This window comes from Gouania willdenowi, chromosome 6, assembly GCF_900634775.1.
Source record: "Gouania willdenowi chromosome 6, fGouWil2.1, whole genome shotgun sequence".
Classification (NCBI taxonomy): Eukaryota; Metazoa; Chordata; class Actinopteri; order Blenniiformes; family Gobiesocidae; genus Gouania; species Gouania willdenowi.
The window spans coordinates 36,458,608-36,471,538 of record NC_041049.1 but is presented as its reverse complement, the minus strand read 5'-3'; the positions used below and the strand labels follow the sequence as shown (position 1 = coordinate 36,471,538).

Genomic DNA, 12,931 nt, shown 5'->3' with positions numbered 1-12,931 from the left:
TTTTAACCGTAAATTTTAAAGTATTATACCGTTGCAATATTGACAGAAAAGAGCTGTATTTTTTACAGTAATATACAATTTCTACTTTTACAGGCAAATACTGACGTTGTTTAACAGTATATCACTGTAAAATTTACAGATTTTTTTTAGAGTGTACATATGAAAGACAAATATTGTTCTTTTTACATCACTACATTTCTGTAGATATTCTCATCGCTACGCACTATTATTTTTAGTTTTCTTGTTATTCATATATGTAACCAGAAGAAGTCACACGTGTGGCACCTGCAGCAGTTGAACACAAATAGATTTATTGAAGATCTCACATATACAAAATAGCATTTGAACAACAGAGTTAGAATATATATATATCATTTTTTTTTTTTAGCTATAGTTTTCATTTGCTTGAGGTAAACAACACAATCAGCGAGGTCACGTGATCTGAATGGCACACAAAGAGGACCACGCTGTTTTTTTTTTCTGCAACAGGAAACACATTTTCCACAGCTGGAGCCACACAAATGGAGATTGAATGGTTTCACTTTGAACAGAGTGAAGCGTCAGTCACAGTCCAGCCCTCATTCATTCATATCCTCTGAGAATCAGCTCATTTAGTTCTGTTTTTGGAGTCTGTTTTGTCGTCAATTTGTGAATTTTTTTTGTGGTCGTTTGGGGGATTTTTCTCTCATTTTGTGAGTTTAATTCGGGGGCCACACAGAATTAGACCGAGGGCCAGATCTGGTCCGCGGGCCGCCCTCTGCCCATGTCTGCTTTAACTTATTTTCTCTATCACATTGATATTATTATTATTTTGTGATACATATCCTTTTATTTACTGCTGAGATTGAACGGACATATTGTAAACGTCAGAGTAAATTTAGAATTTAGGAAAAAACAAAAGCCTTTTTATGAATGTGAACTTTAATGAACATATTATTTAAGATTATATTTAGCGATTTATTTGTTGAAGGAACTGTCCAACAACATAGATGCAAAAAATACCCAAAATTAGAGAAAAATACACAAAATGACAGCAAAAATGAACTAAATGATGAAAAAAAACCCACAAAGAATGCACAAAATGGCAGGGGAAAAAACGCACAAAATAACTGCAAAGACACACAAATTTACTCCCTAAACACACAAAACCATCTTCAGGAGCTTAAATTTAGAATCTAGAATTTAGAACCTTTTTATGAATCTGAACTTTAATGAACATATTATTTAAGATGATATTTATTGATTTATTTGTTGAAGTTGTTGCGTTGTCTGCTGACGAAGACAAATACAGACATTTGATAAGTGAGCTTCCAAAGGCAGAAATCTAAAGGAATCCTGGTTCTCAGGAAGATAAGTAATGAAATATTTCCTTTGAGCTTGACATCATGGCGGACTGTTAAAGGCAACAAACACAGAGCTGTATTTTGTTTTGAGCTAAAGCAGGAATCATGTGTAGAGGCTGGTTTCCCATGCTTTTCACTGGGGGAGAGCTTTGAGGATGGCGTTCACCTCCTCGGCCACGGCCGTCAGTGCAAACTCAAGCTGGTCCTGGAAACGCCAAAGAAGCACAACAAGGTGTGACCATCCATCCTCTGCAATCATCACATCATAGTAATATGGTTTTTTATTAGAGAACACTCAAGTGGTTTTGTGCAGCACCCAAAGTAAACACAAAAAAATGACTCCAAACAATACACAAAACCACAAAAAAAACACACAAAATATACAAAAACAAACCCGATCATACAAATCCAATTTTTTTGGGGCGGTAAAAGGAGCAATTCCGACACCTTAGTTATTGCACAGGTTATTGAACGCACCGTTGTATTAGTCGCAATTTAATAATCTAGCAATTCTCCAAGAAAAATCCACGTAAAGGCCGCTATGTGACATAGGTCGCACCCAATTGGCTGATGAGGGTGACCTTCAAACAACAGGCTGCTGTACTCCTGTTAACGGAGTATTACCACGTATTCTGATCTGTTTCAACCAATGAGTTTCCACCTTGGCCGCACCCTAAACTTTAAAGGCAAAAAATACGGCCTATACGGTGCAAAATATGGTATCAGTATTTTCTTGCTTTCCTAAAAAAATGCACAATAATTTGAAAAAATGTGCGCTCAGCATAGAAAGATTGTCTGCAGGCTTTGAGTTTGACCCTCCTGGTGTCAAAGCATTGATTCCTCTGGACTGACCTTGGTGCGAACCATCCCAGGTCTCTGATCTCTGATGTGCTCCAGTGTAGCAGCGATGTCGATCTCTTTCACTCCTGCAACAACAACAGAAACACTGTGTGATGTGTAAAGATCATGGACAAAAAGCTCATAACGTAACCAATCTGTGGGATTTCCACAAAGAAAAAATCATGAAAATCAATAGAATTAAAATTAAAAACTACTAATAGAAACATCAAAATCATGAAACATCATTTAGAGCAGAAATGGGCCAGTGGCAGCGGTTGCCCCCAAAGTAAATGCACAAAATGACACAAAAGTACACAAAACAGCAACAAAAATACTCAAAAATGACTTCACAAACTCATGAAATGACAGAAAAATACACAAACAAAATTACACAAAATGAGAAAAAAATACAAGAAAGGAAAACAAAATTACACAAAATGAGAGAAAAATATACAAAAGTACACCAAAAATGAACTAAATGATGGGGGAAAAAAACACAAAACATAAAGAATGCACAAAATAGCAGGGGTAAAAAACACAACATATGAAAAATACACATAAAACAACTCCAAAAACACAAAACAGAATTAAAAAAATGCACAAAATGACTCCCTTAACAAAATACAGAAGAATAAACAAAGACAATAATAATACACCAAAATGAAAATACACAAATGACAGAAAAGTACATGAAACAACAACAGAAATACACAAAATGATAGAAAAGAAACAAAAAACAGAAAAATAGACAAAAGGATGAAAAATACACAAAAATGACTCCAAAAACACACAAAATTACGAACTAAACACATAAAATGACAAAGAGGGACAACAAAAAAGACGGAATAACTGACTGACGTGTGTTATCATTCCTTATTTCTGATGTAATCAAAACAGGCTACATCAAATATCAGTATTATTATGTAGTATTTTACCTAAAAGCACAAGATGATTGACAGAGAAGTGTAAAAAAAAACTGGAACTTTATTTTGAAAGGAGGACTGACACTTCCTTTGATATTTGTATTCACCTTTGGCCATGCGGTTGAGAACCATGTCGATCAGAATGTACGTTCCAGTACGTCCGGTGCCATCGCTGCAGAGAAAGAGAGAGGGATGAGTCCGAGCTTAACAAGCAGCGAGTCAAAGCAGCTTTACCTGCAGTGCACGATGATCGGGCACGAGCGTCCTCGGTAACACTTATTCACCTTCCTAAAGAGCAAAACATGAATTAGCAAACATCTGCAGGCTCTCCTGGACCCTTTTAGATCTAGAGCAGAGACGGGCAACTTTCATCACAGCATGTGATTGTATCTGATCTGATGGTCACATCCACCTAGGTGTTAACACTGCTCTCCCTTTTTATCCCTTTTCTCCCTATAAGAAAATATTTCTTACCCTTCCTTAGGTTAATTAAGCAATAAAATAAATCAATTTATTTTATTGCAATAACAAAACATGCATTACTGTCTCATAATGATTGCACTTCTTGTAGTGTTGACCTTTGACAGCATGTGCAGACAAGGTAAAAAAAAAAAAAAGCTTAGCACGTAGCAGCAATGTCTGAGCAGAATCAAAGGGTAAAGGGTTGTGATTTGTTTTATTATTTCATTTTACAAGATTAAAACATTTTAAGGTGCTATTTCATTTAAACTGAAAGTTTTGATTCCTCTTTTGAGGGTTTGACCGTCGTGACCTCTGACCTGTGCTAACAGTACCTGCGGAAGTCCAGCAGAGGGCGTGTGGAGGTGGGGATTCCTTGAGCTGGCCAGCTGAGGAAGTGGAACTGAGTGAGGGTCCTGGTTTCCTGCGTCTGCACGTTCTTCAGGTAGAAGCTGCGAACCAGGAAGTCGTTACACCAGATGTGTTCAGACACCAGGTTCACCTGGGAAAAGGAACATCAGGAAAAGGCAGTCATACATGGGCAACTAATCACAGGGAGGCCACAAACATGTGATTGTATCTGATCGGAGGGTCACATGATCACCATTCATATCAGCATTAGAATAACAAGCAACCTGAGCATTAACACAGGAAGGCTTTGTATGTTTGTGTTAAATATTTTTTGATGTATTTTGGATGTCATTTTGTATATTTTATTTTCTTGTTTTGTGTTTCTGTTGTCCTTTCGTGCGTTGTGTTGAGTAAGTTACAAATTACTCATTACTTTTCAAAAAAGCAACTTACTTTTTTACTTAACATTACTTAGTTACTGCTTCCAGAAGGTAACTACTGGAAGCAGTACATTACAGTACATTACTTATAGATTACTTACTTGTGTCACCAAAAAAGAATCTAATGTATTTTTAATGTTTTTTTTAAAGCTATTTAAATAAAGGTCAACTACAAAGTAGTTGTTCAAAACTCTCTCAAATGACATTTTGTCAATTAAAGCAATTTAGTCTTCAAGAGTACTTGCTACTTAAAATACTACTCTTTGTAAATAACACCGAAGCATCGGGGAGCTAGGAAAAACTGAAAGTGTTAAGTGTGGGAACATATTAAAGTGGACATCAAGCTCAACATGTGTTTTATTTATTTATTTATTTTTTATAAAAAAAAATTTTCCTTGTCTGCACATGCTGTCAAAAGGTCAACACTACAAGAAGTGCAATCATTATGAGACAGTAATGCATGTTTTGTTATTGCAATAAAATAAATTGATTTATTTTATTGCTTAATTATGACCATCACCAGCCCTCCCTAAGAAAGGGTAAGAAACCTTTTATTATAGGGAAGATATAAAAAGGGAGAGCAGTGTTACACCTAGGTGGTCCTCCTCATGAAAGAGTAAACACATTTTTGCGATATTTGAGAGCTTTTTCGATTTTGCGCATTTCCAAGGGTAACCCGGTCTGACAGCAGCGGCCAACCACACACAAAGCAAATTAAGGATTTCAAGAGTTAATGTAGCTAATTGTAACACAGCGTTAGGCACATTAGCAGGTTTCTGTGGGATGTTGATGAATGAGTGGTGTGTCAAATTCAGTGCCATCTATATCATGGCTGTATACGTGCACCCTCGGGCCAACGCTAGGGTTGCCATGGGAACTTTGTGTAACGTCATCGCCAGGGAATAGAATAGGTATCCTTAGAGCACTTTTGTTGTGACGGGGGATTTTAACCACACCAATCTGAAAGACGTGTTACCCAGGTTTTACAAAAACTTTAAGGGAAAAATAAAACTCTTGACACACAAACATATCTGGAGCATACAAAACCAGTGTGCCCCCACCTGGGACAGTCTTATAATTTCTCCATGTTTTTAACACCAGCCTACAGTCCAATCATTGCCACAACAAAGCCTAAGATAAAAACCGTACAGATATAGAGGAAGGAGGACACTTCATCTCTCCAAAACTGCTTTGATGACACAAAATGGAAAGTTTTCATGGACTTGGACATTGAGCAGTACTCCTCCACAGTGTTAAAAAGTGTTCTCAAACCAGAAGCCCTGGTTCAAGAACACAGTGAGGAACGTTAACGTTGGGGCCCGCAATGCTGCACTCAGACAGATCCGGGGACCGGGACACCTACAGGCAGGCCAGGGCTGCACTAACCAGGGGCATCAAAACTGCAAAAAGAGGCAGTATAAAGAAATAGTTGAGGATAATTTCCAGGGAAACAACAGCTCAGACATGTGGAGAGGAATCTAGACCCTCACAGACTACAAACAGCGTTGTTCTGCCTCAGCCTTAAAGCTTTTAAGTGACAGTAAACATCCACACACACTAAAATTGGACCTTAAAAAAAAAAAAAAAAAAAAGTCTTTGTGCACCTTTTTTTTCCCTTTCAGCAGTTCAAAAAAAGGGCGTCACGAATAACGTACCTACACATTCAGAATGTTGATGATTGTCAAAAAACTAAAATAAAAATTTAAAACAAATCACAATAACAGACTGGCTGTCTATTATCAGCAGGAAATCTCTTTACAACTCGGGTTTCAAGGCTCTATATACGTATATACAGGCATGTGCAAGAGGAAGAATAACCCTGAGGACACCAATGTCATCTCTGCAATAGTGCAGCACGCATTTTATTCGAACAAATACCTGGTATAAGTGGGCAACATTGGGCAAAAAAAAAGAGAGGGATTTCGTTACAGATTTTTGGATCTCACGCAGTAGAATTTGCTGGGATGTCACATGTGCAAACCTCCGATTCTAATCTGGATAATCTCATCGTGGTCATTGGGTGTAATTCCAAGTCGAAGAGTCTCCCCTGGACGCACGTCTGTATATATATATTTACATATATATTTATCTATGTACAGAGTTGAACCCCCAACTTCAGCTCCATTTATATAAATACAGTCCCTGGGGGTTCTGTGTCCCTCCTTCTCAGAATACATCAATAAACACATCACTAGGAGTTTCTACAGGTCATAGGTTACGTTCTTTCGCTTCTGTCGACATGCTGGGCTCGTCTTTGTCTTCTAGCTGTATGGATGCAGTGGGAGGGGGTGGAGGTGACGGCAGGTCAGTTTTAAAACCACACTTGCATGTATGTACATCATAAAAGGACAGGAGTGTGGGGAAGAGGGCGGAGTCTCCCTGAGTCTCTGACTGGAGGTCCTTGGACTGGAAGCGATACAGAGGAAGAAGCGCAAGTTGAAACTTGTCTGAAGGTTTGTGGGCTGAGTGGCTGACTTGGAATACATGCATTTACAGTTTAAAAAAAAGAGGATGAGGTGTTGTATTTGGATGCACACTGATGAGTCAAAACAAGTCAGAAAATTCCAATAAAGATCAGATTATTCAGGATAAAACTACCTCGACTTGAAAACCAGTTCACAGGGTCACAGGACGCTGACAGAGCACCAGTCCGTCACAGAGTTACCTCATTTGTAAGGCACTGCTTTTCATTTCTTTCGGCCAACAAACGACCAGTCACACGTTTGACTGTCCTGTGGCCAGGTGTGTAAAGGATGAGATTAACCAGTTTATCCAAACAGTGACACCTGGTGGTTCTCTCACAATATGGAAACAATAGAAACAGAATGGATAAAGTTGCTTAAGTGAAATTTCTCCCTTAGTCCTATTTAACTGCAAAAAAAAACAACAACTCATGGCATTTGTAGAGATGGTATCTATTAGTATAAAACTATAATTAAAACCAAACGGAGCATTAGCCGACACTTTATTAACAATTAGAGATATTTAATAAAAAAAAAAAAAAAAAACAAAACAAGAAACTGCTTAAAATAATTAAAACTCTGGTTAGGAGGCATGCTGTACTGTATTTAATAAACTATATATAGCGGAAGATCAGGCAGGTTGGGATGGCGGCGTGGAGGGGAGGAAGGGGGTCAAACGTTATTTTCCAGCTGGCTGTGGTGGTTGGTTGTGTGCGGTGAGTTATGCTCGTTGCGGAGGAGAAGCGTCATCTCATCCGGCCCGTTTTCAACAGGATCTGGGTTTCAGGAACAATGATGCTGGCAGGTGGAGTCGTTGGTTGTGTTCGGACTGAGGCGTGCTGTACAGACGCGACGTCATCAGGCCGTTTTGGTATTGATCTCGTGTGATCTACGGGAAGGAAGGAGACGGAAACGTTATGGGGTTCGTCTTCAGTAGGAGGCGGAAAAAACACTCGTGGTGTGAAGCTGGGTGTGATGGTCCTGTGTGAGGTTTATCACAAGCGTCTCCAGCCACTTTTGTTTGCTTCATTTAAATTATTTTACACTTGTCTTACCGTATTTGAGTTACTGTGTAGGAGTTTGGGGAAAAATGTACAGAACTAACATCCAACAGTTATTCATAATGCAAAAAAAAAAAAAAGAGCCATCAGGATTGGATTATTCTTCAACATAGCAGATTTTAAACTCCCAGACCTCATCCAACTCAAAACTGTCCAAATGATACATAAAGCACTTCCAAAACAGTTGCAGAAAAGATTTCCAGAGAGAGAAGGGGAATATAATTTAAGAGGAAAATGACATTTCAAGATGCAATGTGCTAGAACAACAATGAAAAAGATGAGTATAACAATAGCAGGGGCTAAATTATGGAAGTGCCGAAATGATGAAATAAAACAAAGCAGCATCATAAACCAGTTGAACAAGCTTTATAAATCATATACCGTACAACAACAATTTGACCTAGGATGTATATGCATATAATAGTATAAAATATATTAATACTCAAACATAAGAAAAAGTATATATTGTGATAGAGCATATTATGAATTTAAATATTGCCACTATATTTTGTATTATTTCAAATTCAATTGATATTTGTGTAGTAGTGTATAATGAGCAGTAAAATATTAATATTATGTACATGCATGTGTATGTACTGTATGTATGTGCATACATGTACAGACCCTTTTCAAAAAATTTGAATATCATGGAAAAGTTGTTTCATTTCCATAATTCCATTCAAAAAGTTAAACTTTCATAGATTATAGATTCAGGGTCCACAATTTAAACGATTTCAAGTATTTATTTGTTTATTTTTACATAAATTGGGCTTCCAGCTCATAAAACTCATGAAAACAGGAATTCAAAAATTTAGAATACTGTGAAGAAATCACCATTTACTTCTCAATTTTTGCATAAAAAAGTGAGAGCATTGCAACCCAAATCATGACTGACTGTGGATATTTCACACTGGACCTCAAGCAGCTTGGGTTCTAATCCTCAGCCGTCTTCCTCCAAACCCTTGGACCTTGTTTGAGTCCGGTGTGGTGTCGAATCCCACTTCTGACATTTTTTTTTTTTTACATATTAAACACAGCAAATTCCACCTTTAAAAATACATAAACAAAAAAAAAGAAACATTTTAGGTTATTTCCTAGGTTAATGTTAGGGATAGGGTTAAAGTTTCATTTATTCAGACTGACAGTTGGCAGTCCAAACATGTCGGGAAATCAAAGTAAATTGACTGAATAAATTAAACCTAAACATATTATTTAAAAGAAAAAAAAGGCAAAATTAAGTTGCTGGAGTTAAATCTAAATGCACCGTGTGGGACAATGATACATTGATAATATCTATAATAGATCCAACCTTGACAAACTGCACGTCGGTGAGAGCTCGAACATAGAAGTCAGGTGTGTACTGCTGAACGGGGTACAACCCACTGATGTGTGACGGAGAATGAAAATCTGCACACAAAATGAAGAAAGAACATGTTGGTAACGGACTCCACTCAAAAGTGTGTTCAAGTGATAACCGTCTTTTAGATTGTCCTGCATACTAAACACTACAAAAGCAATCACATGATCCTTTATGTAATGATGTGAAATCATATCAAAAGAGGCCTTGTAAGTACTAGATGCAGTGCGTCCTTGAAGGCGTGTTAGGCTTTCTGAAAAGAATAATTAGTGACACAAAAACAAGACACACACACACGCAAATGTCAGAAAAATGCAAAGTGAACCAAGTCTTAGTCGGCGGGATGAAGGAGGAGCGAGTCATGTTATTTCAATCATTATCTGCTTCACATCTAAAACTCAAAGGCACGCGTCAGGTGTCTACATCTACACGAGCATTCTGTGTGTTAATCATCACGAGAATGATTCATTCCTCTACAGACGAGTGTTGTTGGACTAAAAGTGGTGCATGCTGCCCACAGAAGTGGAAGTAACACTCAAGTTCAATGACATCAAAACAAAAATCCTTAAACTCTCGTTAAAACACAAAAAAATTCTAATCCCTAAAAAAGTGAACTATTATTTGGTGCCCCTTGTGGGCTATTAAGGTATTGCACCCAGGACTGGCTACAGGATTAAACATGTTTAACAGATACTTTATTCCCTCAAAAAAAGATTACATTTGATAACACATAGGGAATAAATGGGATTGGGATGGGATTTCAGCATGAATCATACATACTTTCAATACTTACTTTGTGTGTCGAATGTTAGAAAAGGCTTAATCAAGTGATATTAGTCAAAATGAGTCAAACCAAAGTCAGCAATAGTAGTTATGAGTAAAACTGACCCATTGGTTCTTAACCAATAGTTTGCATAAACTTTAACCAGCTTAAACTTAATAATGTTTTACAATTGAATAAAATAAATGAAAACTAAATTAGAAGACACTAAAAAATAACCTCAATAAATCCAATAAAAAGAAAAACATGTATTGAAGTGCTAATATTAGAGATTTAATCTAATACTCTTTTTTTTGGTGATATTGGATCGATATTAGATGTTAATATTGGATCGAGACACCCATACTATTTTCAGCATCATATTTTCATAAGAATTCATATTCTAGTGTGGGGATTCATTCTGATTGGGTCATAGTGGACTTAAATAGGAATAGATGATCAAAATACTAAAAGGAAAATAAATATAAAATTAGCCTAAAAAAAAAAAAAAAATGATACTGGCAGAACTCTCTATGGTTGTATCTACACTACAGAATCTTCCACACGTGTCACTCACACACACTCATCTCCAGTCACGGATGCAGGCTTGTTACATGGTGTGTGTTATTACCAGTTGGCGTGAGTCGTCCAGCGGGGTGCCTCAGTGAGTCATAGGAAACAGTTTTACCTGGACACATCAGCGGCATTAGCTTCATCAACGTCAACTAGTCTACTCAATTCTATCTAGTGACTAGTAGTTAGATTTCATTGTATTAGTTAAGAGCTTTGATTTTAGTTTTTAAAATGTGGAAACATTAAAGATCCAGCAGGCACCGTTTGATTTCATCCCTTATTTAAAGCCCACCACAACATGATTATCATCCTATGCTAGTTAGCATTAGCAACAGGAGAAATATAAGTAAAGGTTGGTTGGTTTGACAATTAATGCATGTTTGTGTCTGGAGCTTTGGTTTTTTTTAATATATTGATAATAAACATGCATACACAGGTTAGCTAAATCTCTTAAGTTCATTTAACTTCCTTGAGTCAAAAACTGTGAAATATCAAACCAACCAAATACATGTAGTGTGCTCTTTATTCCATTAACAGTTTATATACTGAAGCAAAACAAAAATATTAAAACATATTTATATTTTTTTTCTCTCCACGTCAGCATTTGTCTTAGACTTGGTAGACCTCGATAGGAAATTATTCAAGGAGCCATTTCTTTAGACGTACCATACTTCTGACACTAGGTGGTAGAAATGTGGTAGTTATCAAATAATACAACTTAAAAGCGGCTTATTTGGTTACGTAACAATGACACAAAATGTAACAAGACCCAAATTGTTATTTGAAAAAAAAAAAAAAAAAAAAAAAAAAGATTTAATAAAACCCAAAATGTAATAACTGGGCAATAATGTGACAAAAGTGCTGAGGCCAAAATGTAAAAAACAAAAAAAAAAATGTGATAAAAACCTAAAATTTTTACAACTGCTCAATGATGTAACAAGATGCAGAGCCCAAAATGTAAAAACTTTAAGCGTTATTACATATATTAAAGCCTTATGGGGAATTGACACTTACCTTCAAATAAATATATATAAATATAAAGTTTATAGAGCGTCTTGCTAAATTACTGACTAAATTTAACATTTTGTGTTTTATTACCTTATTTTTTTTTTATTTTTATTTTTTTACATTTCGGGCTCAGCTTTTTTGTTACAATATTGAACAGCTATTACATTTCTGGTTTTATTACAATTTTTTAATAATAATTCAGGACTTGTGACATTTTGGGTCGTTGTTACATAACCAAATAAACTATTTGATAACTACCACATTTCTACCAACAAGTGCCAGAAGTATGATACGTCTAAAAAAAAAAAAATGGCTACTTGAATAAATCTTTTTTTTTTTTTAAAACAAAACTTCTTTTCTCACCTTGGCAAACACTTGAACCTTATTTTAGGTCCCAACCCACAAGTTGAGAACCTCTGCCCTGTAATGAATTCCCCCACTGGATCTTTAAGCATTGTAGGTGTGAGAGGTTTATGGTTAGCCTACCTGTGATGAGTTAGTGTGAATAAAGTTATTATGGATGAATGAAGTGACCCAGTTCCAAAACAACAACTTTCACTACAAACCTGTGAGATCTTCACAACACTAAAGGAGTAAAGTGGTGCTTTTTGGAGCTGGGCAGTGAAATTATTAGTCTATGATCTAATGGGAAAGCTAATGATTTTTAATTATTAAACCACTGGTTCTCAACTGCTCTTGGATCGGGACGCAACTCCTCCTAAAAATAACAAGCCATGGCCTAAACCTAGAAAACTGTTCAAATGTGAACGTGAAATAATCAAGATTATAATAGAGCAACATTAGAAAAAAAATGTAATGTACACAGTAAAACATTTAAAATCTAATTATTTTCTATGGAGCACAAATATTTCCTTGAGTACTAAACTACTACCCCATTATTTAGACAATAATAAACAGAAAGTGCAACAAAAAAATAAAAATGCGTTACTACTTAATCACTGAAAAAGTGTAATTTATTGGACCTTTTACCAACACAATGAGATTCACCACCAATTGTTAGAGATGTTAATTTCTGATATAATGATTTTATTTTAAAGGATACAAAAATATCCTTCAAAATAAGAGGACAGTTCTCTTTTCTTGACCAAGGAAAGACCTGCGACCTACTGTAAATATGTCTGTGTCCCACTTTGGTGTTCTGACCCACAAGTAGAGAACCACTGGATTAAACAGTATTGATGTAAGAAAGAGGAACATAATTACTAAAATTAGGTTGGAATAAATACTCACCCCAAAGCGTTACGTTTTTTTTTTTAGCCGACATAAAAATGGTGACGTAAAGAAACGAGAGAAATAACTTGACGCTACGCGGAAGCATCTTCTGTAGCTTTGG

The 12,931-nt window shown here is 36.3% G+C and overlaps 1 protein-coding gene across 7 annotated transcripts in view; it reads right to left on the bottom strand.

The window, feature by feature from the left end:
• Positions 1-290: 290 nt before the first annotated feature.
• Positions 291-12,931, bottom strand: part of LOC114464461 (metal transporter CNNM4-like) — a 35,953-nt gene continuing 23,312 nt past the window's right edge. For 2 of the 7 annotated variants that reach the window (XM_028448679.1, XM_028448681.1), the window contains 3 exons: positions 10,628-10,684; positions 9,189-9,286; positions 7,441-7,707 (listed from right to left, as the gene is read on the bottom strand). In XM_028448679.1, coding sequence (XP_028304480.1) covers positions 7,585-7,707; positions 9,189-9,286; positions 10,628-10,684 — 278 coding nt within the window. In that variant the 3' untranslated portion in view covers positions 7,441-7,584. Of the gene's footprint in view, positions 1,549-2,195; positions 2,270-3,213; positions 3,279-3,340; positions 3,395-3,900; positions 4,068-7,440; positions 7,708-9,188; positions 9,287-10,627; positions 10,685-12,931 lie in introns of those variants that run through there. The other 5 variants (XM_028448680.1, XR_003674206.1, XM_028448682.1 and 2 more) reach the window with 5 other exon arrangements.